This window comes from Panulirus ornatus, chromosome 12 (assembly GCF_036320965.1).
Source record: "Panulirus ornatus isolate Po-2019 chromosome 12, ASM3632096v1, whole genome shotgun sequence".
Taxonomy (NCBI): domain Eukaryota; kingdom Metazoa; phylum Arthropoda; class Malacostraca; order Decapoda; family Palinuridae; genus Panulirus; species Panulirus ornatus.
In genome coordinates this window covers 35,359,672-35,375,975 of record NC_092235.1, presented here as the reverse complement: position 1 = coordinate 35,375,975, position 16,304 = coordinate 35,359,672, and the positions used below count along the sequence as shown (strand labels likewise).

General features: G+C 37.8%; 1 protein-coding gene across 1 annotated transcript in view; it reads right to left on the bottom strand.

The window, feature by feature from the left end:
• LOC139751734 (uncharacterized) overlaps positions 1-16,304 on the bottom strand; it is a 208,014-nt gene that overhangs the window by 134,314 nt on the left and 57,396 nt on the right. Inside the window, exon 3 of the mRNA XM_071667287.1 lies at positions 6,074-6,125. Coding sequence (XP_071523388.1) covers positions 6,074-6,125 — 52 coding nt within the window. The remainder of the gene's footprint in view (positions 1-6,073; positions 6,126-16,304) is intronic.

The window sequence follows — 16,304 nt, the reverse complement described above, 5'->3', positions numbered from 1 at the left end:
GTAGTGTTGACGTCTACTAACGTGGTGTAGTGCTGACGTCTACCGGACGACCTACCCTCTCAGTGTTTACATAAGTTTACATGAAACAGGAGGTCTGATTGGCCCATGACCGGGTTGTCTGGAAAAAGAAATTATTTAACTTGACAAAAAAAAAAAAAAGAAAAAATGTAATTCCGCTCAGTCCTTTTCAAAGCTATCACCGACTCCCCGCTGCTGCACATTAGCCTTCTAGTGTCCCCGTTACCGCTGTCGTTCATAAGTTTACTTCTGGCGTTTTTCTCTGAGTATACCTGAATTTATAACATATTGGTCTAAACGACTTTTTGAAGGTACTTGTAGTTTTAGCATTCATTACGTCTGACTGTAAGTTATTCCTGTGCTTAACACACCTATAGGAGAAGAAGCTTTTCCCCACGTCCGTACTACATCTTTTAGCTTTAAGTTTTATTCCATTTGTCCTGGTAACCGTATTTTCTTATATTTCGAAAAGATGTTCGTGGTTTATCGACCTTGTTCAGAAGTTTCAACACTTGGATTAAGTCTCCGCGAAGTCTGCATTTATCAGCGTCGTGTGCCAGATTTTGTCGCACACCTTTGTACTTGCTCAAATTTTTCCTTTTTTCTTTATAGTTTTGGTACCAATACTGGACTGCATATTCAAGGTGTGGTCTTACTAGATATTTATAAAGTATGAGAATTGTTTCTGGCGTCATATAATCTATGTTCCTGGCTATAACACCTAACATTTGTTTGCCTACTTTACTTGCTGCTTGACACTGTTTAGTATATTTCAAATTGTTACTAATGACAATTCCAAGGTTTTTTTTCATTTATTGTTCTTAAAGAGTTTTCGAATAGTTTGTAGTCGTAACGTATATTCTTGTCTCCAAAGTGCATAACTTTACCCTTGTCTACATTAAATTTCATATGCCATCTGTCTGACCGTTATCTGGGCCGTTGGATTTGTTAGGAATTAATTGGTCCAGGTATTTAAGTAGTTCAGAATTCTTTCTTTCTCTAACCTTCAACTCTTCTTCATCAGATCCTTGAAACATTTTCATTGGTTGTGGTATTCGAGATGTTTCTTCAATTGTGAATATGAAGTTGAAAGAACAGTTTAGTATGGTAACCATTTCCTTGTCATCAGTAGTTAGTGTGTCATGTTCGTCTCGTCATGGTCCAATTCCTCCTTTTACGGTCTTCCTTTGTCTTATATATTTGAAGAATTCCCTTGGATTATTCTTAACTTTCAAGGAAATTCTTTTTTCTTCGTCGCGTTTGTTTACTCTGTCTTATGACCTTCTTACACTCTCTTTGGATCTGGATTAATTCCTGGTGATTTTCCTCAGTTTCCATTGATTTGAATTTCTCATATGTTTTCTTCTTTTGGCGAATTAGACCTTATATTCTCCTATTCATCCATGATGGTTTTGAAATATTGCAAGTTTTCTTCGTAATTCGTGGAATATGTTCATTTTCAGTCATGAGTAATGTGTGTTTAGAATTATTACACATTTCCTTTACTGTGTAAACGTCAAGAAGTTTTGTCCAATTGGTACTGCGAATTTCTTGTCTCATGTTTTCAAAATTTGCTCGCCTGTAATCTGGGATCAAGAGTTTGTTGTCATTTATTTCATAATGTAAATTCATCTTTAATCTAATCAAACTGTGATTGCTGTTTGACAAACTCTCGCTTTCTTCGCAAGAGTTAAGTTTGTGTCATTGGTGAGGACAAAATCAAGAATGTTTTTACCTCTAGTTGGTTTTTTAATCAACTGTTCTAGAAATGCGTCTTCAATCAGTTCCGTTAGTCTCGTTCCCTCTCGGTCACCTGTTAACGTGTTCCACTTTATGTTTGGAAACTCTTTACTGTTTATTATAGTTTTGATTTCATTGTATAGCATCTTATCGTCGTTTTCTTTTGAACTTGTCGGTAATGTCACTATCTTTAAAGAGAGTCGTAAGTGTGTGTGTGTGTGTGTGTGTGTGTGTGTGTAGTTTGCTTATGTTAATAGCATTTAGATTGCTATGAATGTAGATCAAAGCTCCACCACCTGTATAAGCGATCTTTCGTAACTAGTTTGTATCCAGGTATTGCTAACTCGGCGATGAAGTGTTTATTTTCAGTGTATACCCACGTAACAGATTACAATAATGTTCTGTTATTTCGTAATGATGCTCCGGGCATTTGTGTGCATCAAACTTATTGTTTTTGTTGATTTGTGGACCGAATTTGACTTTGTGGGTATGATGTGTGTTTGTATCATCATTGTGTGCGTCGTCTGCTGCAGTGGGAGAGACGGTTTGGGGTTCACCGCCTTACCCTCCCCCGTACCAGCCTTGCTCCTAAAAGTGACCTGAGAGTTGACCTGTAGCTGTGCTAACCCGCTGCTTATACTGCCTACCCCAGCTGACCCTACTTGACCTTTCTTTGCTACTTCCTCTGCCTGTGAGGTTAGCGCTACGAGCTGAGGTTCCGTCCATCATCTTCCTCACCCCCCCCACTCTCCCAGTACCTTCCTCAGCCAGCTCGACCGTCATTTCCTGTCCTGCGTACTTTATGTCTATCCAAATTTAAGGCTTGATATTTTCCTGCAGTACTCGACCAAGGCGGACTTGCTGTATTCCATGTAAGTGAAGACCATCCCTAGTGTACACACATCTGTCATGACTAACATGGTGGCACAGCTCTATAATAAACATGACTAACATGGAGGCACAGCTCTATAATAAACATGACTAACATGGTGGCACAGTTCTATAATAAACATGACTAACATGGTGGCACAGCTCTATAATAAACATGACTAACATGGTGGCACAGCTCTATAATAAACATGACTAACATGGTGGCACAGCTCTATAATAAACATGACTAACATGGTGGCACAGTTCTATAATAAACATGACTAACATGGTGGCACAGTTCTATAATAAACATGACTAACATGGTGGCACAGTTCTATAATAAACATGACTAACATGGTGGCACAGCTCTATAATAAACATGACTAACATGGTGGCACAGTTCTATAATAAACATGACTAACATGGTGGCACAGTTCTATAATAAACATGACTAACATGGTGGCACAGCTCTATAATAAACATGACTAACATGGAGGCACAGCTCTATAATAAACATGACTAACATGGTGGCACAGTTCTATAATAAACATGACTAACATGGTGGCACAGCTCTATAATAAACATGACTAACATGGTGGCACAGTTCTATAATAAACATGACTAACATGGTGGCACAGCTCTATAATAAACATGACTAACATGGTGGCACAGCTCTATAATAAACATGACTAACATGGTGGCACAGTTCTATAATAAACATGACTAACATGGTGGCACAGTTCTATAATAAACATGACTAACATGGTGGCACAGCTCTATAATAAACATGACTAACATGGTGGCACAGTTCTATAATAAACATGACTAACATGGTGGCACAGCTCTATAATAAACATGACTAACATGGTGGCACAGTTCTATAATAAACATGACTAACATGGTGGCACAGTTCTATAATAAACATGACTAACATGGTGGCACAGTTCTATAATAAACATGACTAACATGGTGGCACAGCTCTATAATAAACATGACTAACATGGTGGCACAGTTCTATAATAAACATGACTAACATGGTGGCACAGCTCTATAATAAACATGACTAACATGGTGGCACAGCTCTATAATAAACATGACTAACATGGTGGCACAGTTCTATAATAAACATGACTAACATGGTGGCACAGCTCTATAATAAACATGACTAACATGGTGGCACAGCTCTATAATAAACATGACTAACATGGTGGCACAGCTCTATAATAAACATGACTAACATGGTGGCACAGTTCTATAATAAACATGACTAACATGGTGGCACAGCTCTATAATAAACATGACTAACATGGTGGCACAGCTCTATAATAAACATGACTAACATGGTGGCACAGCTCTATAATAAACATGACTAACATGGTGGCACAGTTCTATAATAAACATGACTAACATGGTGGCACAGTTCTATAATAAACATGACTAACATGGTGGCACAGTTCTATAATAAACATGACTAACATGGTGGCACAGCTCTATAATAAACATGACTAACATGGTGGCACAGTTCTATAATAAACATGACTAACATAGTGGCACAGCTCTATAATAGCATGACTAACATGGTGGCACAGTTCTATAATAAACATGACTAACATGGTGGCACAGTTCTATAATAAACATGACTAACATGGTGGCACAGTTCTATAATAAACATGACTAACATGGTGGCACAGTTCTATAATAAACATGACTAACATGGTGGCACAGTTCTATAATAAACATGACTAACATGGTGGCACAGTTCTATAATAAACATGACTAACATAGTGGCACAGCTCTATAATAGCATGACTAACATGGTGGCACAGTTCTATAATAAACATGACTAACATGGTGGCACAGTTCTATAATAAACATGACTAACATGGTGGCACAGTTCTATAATAAACATGACTAACATGGTGGCACAGTTCTATAATAAACATGACTAACATGGTGGCACAGTTCTATAATAAACATGACTAACATGGTGGCACAGTTCTATAATAAACATGACTAACATAGTGGCACAGCTCTATAATAGCATGACTAACATGGTGGCACAGTTCTATAATAAACATGACTAACATGGTGGCACAGTTCTATAATAAACATGACTAACATGGTGGCACAGTTCTATAATAAACATGACTAACATGGTGGCACAGTTCTATAATAAACATGACTAACATAGTGGCACAGTTCTATAATAAACATGACTAACATAGTGGCACAGCTCTATAATAAACATGACTAACATAGTGGCACAGCTCTATAATAAACATGACTAACATGGTGGCACAGTTCTATAATAAACATGACTAACATGGTGGCACAGTTCTATAATAAACATGACTAACATGGTGGCACAGTTCTATAATAAACATGACTAACATGGTGGCACAGTTCTATAATAAACATGACTAACATGGTGGCACAGTTCTATAATAAACATGACTAACATGGTGGCACAGCTCTATAATAAACATGACTAACATGGTGGCACAGCTCTATAATAAACACACCATCCTCCTCCCTACACAGAGCTTGTGTGTATCACCAGCATTCTACGTGAGACTACAGCAATGGTCGTGTCATACCTTGACAGTTATCCCCGTATTATAATCATGCTACGACTTTCCTTGAACTGGTTGTTAAGTTCCCAATACCTTGCTACTATTTCCTCAGACCGCCATATAACTTCGTCCTCACCTGAACGATAAACATCACATCCTCGAGGTTGTTGCAGGTTACGTCCTCAAAGTTATGTCGGACGTGTTCTAACCTGGCCGGCTCCTGCAGAACACAAGTTCCTTCTATTTCTCGCGTGCGCACAGAACCATCCTGGTGTACACTTCATGTCGTACGCTACACCTAGTGTTAGTGCAGAGGTCGTTACCTGGTTGGGTAATGCCAGGAGCAGATGTCCTTGCAAGTTGGAAGGTGGAAGTATATTCCAGCTTCGTCTCTATGATTCTTCTTCTTGTGTCTCCACTATCAACTCTGCATGATACAACTGTCTCTCTTTCCTGTATCCCAACCACTTTGGCCGCCTACAACCCAGCTTTCTCCTCCCACACTTTCATCCTAACATGTACGTCTCCAAAGCTCCGTTGATTATCTGAACAGCTGCTGAAAGTCGGTCAAATACGTCACAGAACAAACAAGTGTTGTCAGTCCTTGTATCATACTTACCAGACAATCTGCCCACGGCAGCGTTGTCAATGATTGTTTAGGGACGTCTATAAGGCGGCCTGTCCTGTCAGCGTTGACAATGTTTGGGTCGTACTTACCTGTCCTGTCAGCGTTGACAATGTTTGGGTCGTACTTACCTGTCCTGTCAGCGTTGACAATGTTTGGGTCGTACTTACCTGCCCTGTAAGCTTTGACAATGGTTGGGTCGTACTTACCTGACCAACTACTCCACCAACATCTGGCCGCAACTCACCTGGATCCACACCTCACAGAGGCGTTCTCAACACTCAAGTTGTCTTCACAATCTGCAAGACGATGATTATGTGATGTTACTGGTCAGGTCAAGATGATGATAATGTGACGTTACTAGTCAGGTCAAGATGATGATAATGTGATGTTACTGGTCAGGTCAAGATGATGATAATGTGATCTTACTAGTCAGGTCAAGATGATGATAATGTGATGTTACTAGTCAGGACAAGATGATGATAATATGATGTTACTAGTCAGGTCAAGATGATGATAATGTGATGTTACTAGTCAGGACAAGATGATGACAATGTGATGTTACTAGACAGGTCAAGATGATGATAATGTGATGTTACTAGTCAGGTCAAGATGATGATAATGTGATGTTACTAGTCAGGTCAAGATGATGATAATATGATGTTACTAGTCAGGTCAAGATGATGATAATGTGATGTTACTAGTCAGGACAAGATGATGACAATTTGATGTTACTAGACAGGTCAAGATGATGATAATGTGATGTTACTAGTCAGGTCAAGATGATGATAATGTGATGTTACTAGTCAGGTCAAGATGATGACAATTTGATGTTACTAGACAGGTCAAGATGATAATAATGTGATGTTACTGGTCAGGTCAAGATGATGATAATGTGATGTTACTGGTCAGGTCAAGATGATGACAATGTGATGTTGCTAGACAGGTCAAGATGATGATAATGTGATGTTACTACTCAGGTCAAGATGATGACAATGTGATGTTACTAGACAGGTCAAGATGATGATAAGGTGATGTTACTAGTCAGGTCAAGATGATGATAATGTGATGTTGCTAGACAGGTCAAGATGATGATAATGTGATGTTACTAGTCAGGTCAAGATGATGACAATGTGATGTTACTAGACAGGTCAAGATGATGATAATGTGATGTTACTAGTCAGGTCAAGATGATGATAATGTGATGTTACTAGACAGGTCAAGATGATGATAATGTGATGTTACTAGTCAAGTCAAGATGATGATGATGTGATGTTACTGGTCAGGTCAAGATGATGATAATGTGATGTTACTGGTCAGGTCAAGATGACGATTATGTGATGTTACAGGTAAGGTCAAGACGAGGATAATGTGATGTTACCTGTCAGGTCAAGATGATGATAATGTGATGTTAGTGGTCAGGTCAAGATGATAATAATGTAATGATAGTGGTCAGGTCAACATGATGATGTTATGATATTACTGGTCAGGTCAAGATGATAATAATGTAATGATGGTTGTCAGGTCAAGATGATGATAATGTGATGTTATTAGTCAGGTCAAGATGATGATAATTTGATGTCAGTGGTCAGGTCAAGATGATAGTGTGATGTAGTTGTCAGGTGAAGATGATGACAATGTGATGTTACTGGTCAGGTCAAAATGATGATAATGTGATGTTACTGGTCAAGATGATGATAATGTGATGTTAGTGGTCAGGCCAAGATGATGATAATGTGATGTTACTGGTCAGGTCAAGATGATGATAATGTGATGTTACTGGTCAAGTCAAGATAATGATAATGTGATGTTAGTGGTCAGGTCAAGATTATGATAATGTGATGTTAGGGGTCAGGTCACGATGATGATAACGTAATGTTAGTGGTCAGGTCAAGATGATGATAATTTGATAACAGTGGTCAGGTAAAGATGATAATGATGTGATGTTAGTGGTCACTTCAAGATGATAATATAATGATAGTGGTCAGGTCAAGATGATGATGTGATGTTAGTGGACAGGTCATGATCATAATAATGTAATGATAGTGGTCAAGTGAAGTTGATGATGTGATGTTACTGGTCAGGTCAAGATGATGATGATGTGATGTTACTGGTCAGGTCAAGATGATGATAATGTGACGTTACTGGTCAGGTCAAGATGACGATAATGTGATGTTACAGGTCAGGTCAAGAGGATGATAATGTGATGTTACTGGTCAGGTCAAGATGATGATAATGTGATGTTAGTGGTCAGGTCAAGGTGATAATGATGTGATGATAGTGGTCAGGTCAAGATGATGATGATCTGATGTTACTGGTCAGGTCAAGATGATGACAATGTGATGTTAGTTGTCATGTCAAGATGATGATAATGTGATGTTACTGGTCAGGTCATGATGATGGTAATGGGATGTTACTGGTCAGGTCAAGATTATGATGTGATGTTACTGGGCAAGTCAAGATGATGATAATGTGATGTTACTGGTTAGGTTAAGATGATGATAACGTGATGTTACTGGTCTGGTGAAGAGGATGATAATATGATGTTAGTGGGCAAGATAATGATGATGTGATGTTACTGGTTAGGTCAAGATGATTATAATGTGATGTTAGTGGTTATGTCAAGATGATGATAATATAATGTTACAGGTCAGGTCAAGATGATGGTAATGTGATGTTACTTGTCAGGTCAAGGTTATGATGTGATATAGTGGTCAGGTCAAGATGATGATAATGTGATGTTACTGGTTAGGTCAAGATGATGATTACGTGATTTTACTGGTCAGCTGAAGATGATGATAATGTGATGTTATTGGTCAAGATGATGATAATGTGATGTTACCGGTCAGGTCAAGCTGATGATGATTCGATGTTACTGGTCAAGTCAAGATGATGATAACCAATTGTTTCTGGTCAGGTGAAGATGATGGTAATGTGATGTTACTGGTCAGGTCAAGATGATGACAATGTGATGTTACTGGTCAGGTCAAGATGATGATAATGTGATATTAGTGGTCAGGTCAAGATGATGATAATGTGATGTTAGTGGTCAGGGCTAGATGATGATAATGTGATTTTACTGGTCAGGTCAAGATGATGATAATGTGATGTTACTGGTCAGGTCAAGATGATGATAATGTGATGTTACTCCTCAGGTCAAGATTATGATGTGATGTAGTGGTCAGGTGAAGATGATGATTATGTGATGTTACTGGTTAGGTAAAGATGATGATGATGTGATGTTACTGGTCAGGTCAAGATGATGATAATGTAATAATAGTGGTCAGGTCAGGATGATGATGATGTGATGTTAGTGGTCAGGTCAAGATGATAATAATGTAAAGATACTGGTCAGTTAAAGATGATGATGATGTGATATTACTGGTCAGGTCAGGATGATGATAATGTGTTGTTAGTGGTCAAGTGAAGATGATAATGTGATGTTACTGGTCAGGTCAAGATTATGATGTTATATAGTGGTCAGGTCAAGATGATGATAATGTGATGTTACTGGTCAGGTCAAGATGATGATAATGTGATGTTAATGGTCAGCTCAAGATGATAATAATGTAATGATAGTAGTCACGTCTAGATGATGATAAGTAATTTTACTGGTCAGGTCAAGATGCTGATAATGTGATGTTACTGGTCATGTCAAGATGAGGAAAATGTGATGTTACTGGTCAGGTCAAGATGATTATAATGTGATGTCAATGGTCTGTTCAAGATGATAATAATGAGATGCTAGTGGTCAAGTCAAGATGATGATAATGTGATGTTTGTGGTCAGGTCAAGATGATAATAATTTAATGATAGTGGTCAGGTCAAGATGATGATAATGTGATGTTGCTGGTCAAGATGATGATAATGTGATGTTAGTGGTCAGGTCAAGATGATGATAATGTGATGTTAGTGGTCAGGTCAAGATGATGATAATGTGGTGTTACTAGTCAAGTGAAGATGATGATAATGTGATGTTACTGGTCAGGTCAAGATGATGGTAAGGTGAGGTTACTGGTTATGTAAAGATGATGATGATGATGTGATGTTAGTGGTCTGGTCAAGATGATGATAATGTGATGATATTGGTCAGGCCAAGATGATGATATGATATTACTGGTCAGGTCAAGATGATGCTAATATGTTGTTAGTGGTCAAGATGATGAGAATGTGATGTTACTGGTCAGGTCAAGGTTATGATGTGATGTTACAGGTCAGGTCAAGGTTATGATGTGATGTAGTGGTCAGATCAAGATGATGATAACGCGAAAATACTAGTCAGGCCAAGATGATGATAATGTGATGCTAGTGGTCAGCTCAAGACGATAATAATGTAATGATAGTGGTCAGGTCAAGATGATAATGTGATGTTACTGGTCAGGTTAAGGTGACAATAAAGTAATTTTAATGGTCAGGTGAAGATGATGATGTGATGTTACTGGTCACGTCAAGATGATGATTGTGTGATGTTACTAGTCAGGTCAAGATGATGTTAATGTGATGTTTCTGGTCAGGTCAAGATGATGATAAAGTGATGTTACTAGTCAGGTGAAGATTATGATAATGTGATCTTACTGGTTAGGTCAAGATGATAATAATGTGATGTTATTGGTCAGGTCAAGATGATAATGTAATGTTAGTGGTCAGGTGAAGAGGGTGATCTCATGTTACTGGTCAGGTCAACAATATGATAATATGATGTTTGTGGTCAGGACAAGATAATAATGTAATGATAGTGGTCAGGTCAAGATGATGAGTGATGTTACTGGTCAGGATAAGATGATGATAATGTGATGTTAGTGGTCAGGCCAATATGATGATAATGTGATGTTAGTGGTTAGGTCAAGATGATAATAATGTACTGTTAGTGGTCTGGTGAAGATAATGATATTGTGATGTTTATGGACATGTTAAGATGATGATAATGTGATGTTACTGGTCAGGTCAAGATGATGATAATGTGATGTTAATGGTCAGGTGAAGATTATGATGTGATGTAGTGGTCAGGTCAAGATTATGATAGTGTGATATTACTGGTGAGGTAAAGATGATGATGATGTGATGTTCGAGGACAGGTCAAGATGATGATAATGTAATGATAGTGGTCAGGTCAGGATGATGATGATGTGATGTTAGAAGTCAGGTCAAGATAATAATGTAATGATATTGGTCAGTTCAAGATGATGATGATGTGAAAATACTGGTCAGGTAAAGATGATGATAATGTGATGCTAGTGGTGAAGTCAAGATGATGATAATGTGATGTTACTGGTCAGATCAATATAATGATGTGATGTAGTGGTCAGGTCAAGATGATGATAATGTGATGTTACTGGTCAGGTCGAGATGATGATAATGTAATGTTAGTGGTCAGCTCAAGATGATAATAATGTAATGATAGTAGTCAGGTCAAGAAGATGATAAGTGATGTTACTGATCAGGTCAAGATGATGATAATGCGATGTTACTGGTCAGGTCAAGATGATGACAATGTGATGTTACTGGTCAGGTCAAGATGATGATAATGTGATATTAGTGGTCAGGTCAAGATGATGATAATATGATGTTAGTGGTCAGGTCAAGATGATGATAATGTGATTTTACTGGTCAGGTCAAGATGATGATAATGTGATGTTACTGGTCAGTTCAAGATAATGATAATGTGATGTTACTCCTCAGGTCAAGATTATGATGTGATGTAGTGGTTAGGTGAAGATGATTATGTGATGTTACTGGTTAGGTAAAGATGATGATGATGTGATGCTACTGGTCAGGTCAAGATGATGATAATGTAATGATAGTGGTAAGGTCAGGATGATGATGATGTGATGTTAGTGGTCAGGTCAAGATGATAATAATGTAAAGATATTGGTCAGTTAATGATGATGATGATGTGATATTACTGGTCAGGTCAGGATGATAATGTGTTGTTAGTGGTCAAGTGAAGATGATGATAATGTGATGTTACTGGTCAGGTCAAGATTATGATGTTATATAGTGGTCAGGTCAAGATGATGATAATGTGATGTTACTGGTCAGGTCAAGATGATGATAATGTGATGCTAGTGGTCAGCTCAAGATGATAATAATGTAATGATAGTAGTCAGGTCAAGATGATGATAAGTGATTTTACTGGTCAGGTCAAGATGCTGATAATGTGATGTTACTGGTCATGTCAAGATGAGGACAATGTGATGTTACTGGTCAGCTCAAGATGATTATAATGTGATGTCACTGGTCTGTTGAAGATGATGATAATGTGATGTTAGTGATCAGGTCAAGATGATAATAATGTACTGTTAGTGGTCAGGTCAAGATGATCATGATATGATGTTAATGGTCAGGTCAAGATGATGATAATATGATGTTACAGGTCAGGTCAAGGTGATGATAATGTGATGTTACTGGTCAGGTCAAGATGATGATAATGTGATGTTAGTGGTCAGGTCAAGATGATAATAATGTAATGATAGTGGTCAGGTGAAGATGATGTGATGTTAGTGGTCAGGTCAAGATGATGACAATGTGATGTCAGTGGTCATGTCAAGATGATGATAATGTGATGTTACTGGTCAGGTCAAGATGATGGTAATGTGATGTTACTTGTCAGGTCAAGATTATGATGTGATGTAGTGGTTAGGGCAACATGATGATAATGTGATGATACTGGTGAGATCAAGATGATGATAATGTGATGTTAGTGTTCAGCTCAAGATGATAATAATGTAATGATAGTAGTCAGGACAAGATGATGATAAGTGATGTTACTGGTCAGGTCAAGATGATGATAATGTGATCTTACTCGTTAGGTCAAGATGACGACATTGTGATGTTAGTTGTCAGGTGAAGATGATGACAATGTGATGCTACTGGTCAGGTCAAGATGATGATAATGTGACGTCACTGGTCAGGTCAAGATGATGATAATGTAATGTTAGTGGCTAGGTCAAGATGATGATAATGTGATGTTACTGGTCAGGTAAAGATGATGATGTGATGCTACTGGTCAGGTCAAGATGATGATAATGTGATGTTGCTGGTCAGGAATAGATTTTGATAATGTAATGATAGTGGTCACGTCAAGATGATGATGATGTGATGTTACTAGTCAGGTCAAGATGATGATAATATGATGTCAGCGGTCAGGTCAAGATGATGATAATATGATGTTACTAGTCAGGTCAAGATGATGATAATGTAATGTTAGTGGCAAGGTCAAGAGGAAGATAATGTGATGTTAGTGGTATATGATGTTGGTGGTCTGGTCAAGATGCTGATAATATGATGTTACAGGTCAGGTCAAGTTGATGATAATGTGATGTTTCTGGTCAGGTTAAGATGAAGATAATGCAATGTTAGTTGTCAGGTCAAGATGATGATAATGTGATAATAGTGGTCAGGTCAAGATGAAAATAATGTAATGTTAGTGGTCAGGTCAAGATGATGGTAATGTGATGTTACTGGTCAGGTCAAGATGATGAGGCGATAGAGTGGTCAGGTCAAGATGATGATTATGTGATGTTTATGGTCAGGTCAAGATGATGATAATGTGATGTTGATGGTCAGCTCAAGATGATAATGTAATGATAGTAGTCAGGTCAAGATGATGATGATGTGATGTCACTAGTCAGGTCAAGATGATGATAAGTAATATTACTGGTCAGGTTAAGATGATAATAATGTGATGTTAGTGGTCAGGTCAAGATGATGACAATGTGATGTTACTGGTCAGGTCAAGATGATAATATGATGTTAGAGGTCAGGTCAAGATGATGATAATGTGATGTTAGTGGTCATGTCAAGATGATAATAATGTACTGTTAGTGGTCAGGTCAAGATGATGATAATGTGATGTTACTGGTCAGGTCAAGTAGATGATAATGTGATGTTACTAGTCAGGTCAAGATGATGATAATGTGATGTTACTGTTCAGGTCAAGATTATGATGTGATGTAGTGGTCAGGTCAAGATGATGATAATGTGATGTTACTGGTCAGGTCAAGATGATGATAATGTTATGTCAGTGGTCAGATCAAGGTGATAATAATGTTATGATAGTGGTCAGGTCAAGATGATGATGATGTGATGTTACTGGTCAGGTCAAGATGATGATGATATGATGCTACTGGTCAGTTCGAGATGATGATAATGTGAGTGGTCAGGTCAAGATGATGATGATGTGATTCTACTAGTCAGGTCAAGATGATGATAATGTGATGTTAGTGGTCAGCTCAAGATGATAATAATGTAATGATAGTAGTCAGGTCAAGATTATGATAAGTGATGTTACTGGTCAGGTCAAGATGCTGATAATGTGATGTTACTGGTCATGTCAAGATGAGGAAATGTGATGTTACTGGTCAGGTCAAGATGATTATAATGTGATGTCACTGGTCTGTTCAACATGATGAGAATCTGATGTTAGTGGTCAAGTCAATATGATGATAATGTGATGTTACTGGTCAGGTCAAGATGGTAATAATTTAATGATAGTGGTCAGGTCAAGATGATGATAATGTGATGTTATCAGTCAGGTCAAGATTATGATAATGTAATGTCACTGGTCAGGTCAAGATGATAATGTGATGTAGTTGTCATGTAAAGATGATGACAATGTGATGTTACTGATCAGGTCAAGGTGATGATAATGTGATGTTACTGGTCAAGATGATGGTAATATGATGTTAGTGGTCAGGTCAAGATGATGATAATGTGAGGTTACTGGTCAGGGCAAGATGATGATAATGTGATGTTACTGGTCAGGTCAAGATGATGGCAATGTGATGTTACTGGTTATGTAAAGATGATGATGATGGGATGTTAGTGGTCTGGCCAAGATGATAATAATGTAATGATATTGGTCAGGCCAAGATGATGATGTGATATCACTGGACAGGTCAAGATGATGATAATATGATGTTAGTGGTCAAGTCAGGATGATGATAATGTGATGTTACTGGTCAGGTCAAGGTTATGATGTGATGTAGTGGTCAGGTCAAGATGATGATAACGCGATAATATTAGTCAGGTCAAGATGATGATAATGTGATGCTAGTAGTCAGCTCAAAACGATAATGTAATGATAGTGGTCAGGTCAAGATGATGATGATGTGATGTTACTGGTCACGTCAAGATGATGATAGTGTGATGTTACTAGTCAGGTCAAGATGATGTTAATGTGATGTTACTGGTCAGGTCAAGATGATGATAAAGTGATGTTATTAGTTAGGTGAAGATTATGATAATGTGATCTTACTGGTCAGGTCAAGATGATAATAATGTGATGTTATTGGTCAGGTCAAGATGATAATGTAATGTTAGCGGTCAGGTGAAGATGGTGGTCTGATGTTACTGGTCAGGTCAACGATATGATAATGTGATGTTAGTGGTCAGGACAAGATAATAATAATGTAATGATAGTGGTCAGGCAAGATGATGAGTGATGTTACTGGTCAGGATAAGATGATGATAATGTGATGTTAGTGGTCAGGTCAAGATGATAATAATGTACTGTTAGTGGTCTGGTGAAGATAATGATATTGTGATGGTAGTGGTCATGTTAAGATGATGATAATGTGATGTTACTGGTCAGGTCAAGATGATGATAATGTGATCTTAATGGTCAGGTGAAGATTATGATGTGATGTAGTGGGCAGGTCAAGATTATAATATAGTGATATTACTGGTTAGGTAAAGATGATGATGATGTGATGTTAGTGGCCAGGTCAAGATGATGATAATGTAATGATAGCGGTCAGGTCAGGATGATGATGATGTGATGTTAGAGTCAGGTCAAGATGATAGTGTAACTATATTGGTCAGCTCAAGATGATGATATGAAAATACTAGTCAGGTCAAGATGATGATAATGTGATGCTAGTGGTCAAGTCAAGGTGATGATAATGTGATGTTACTGGTCAGGTCAATATAATGATGTGATGTAGTGGTCAGGTCAAGATGATAATGTGATGTTACTGGTCAGGTCGAGATGATGATAATGGGATGTTAGTGATCAGCTCAAGATGATAATAATGTAATGATAGTAGTCAGGTCAAGAAGATGATAAGCGATGTTACTGGTCAGGTCAAGATGTTACTGTCAGTTGTCAGATATGATTATGTATGGTCAGGTCAAGATGATGATAATGTGATGTTACTCGTCAGTCAAGATGATGATAATGTGATTGTGTCATGTTAGTCAAGATGATGATAATGTATGTTAGTGTCAGGTCAAATGATGAAATGATGTTACTGGTCAGGTCAAGATGATGATAATGTGATTTATGGTCAGGTCAAGATGATATAATGTGATGTTTGGTCAGGTCAAGATGATGATAATGTGAATTACTGGTCAGGTAAGATGATGTAATGTGATGTTATGGTCAGGTCAAGATGATATGTAATATTTAGTGGTCAGGTGAAGATGATGATAATGTGATGTTTAGTGGTCAGGTAAAGATGTGCAGATATGATTTAGTC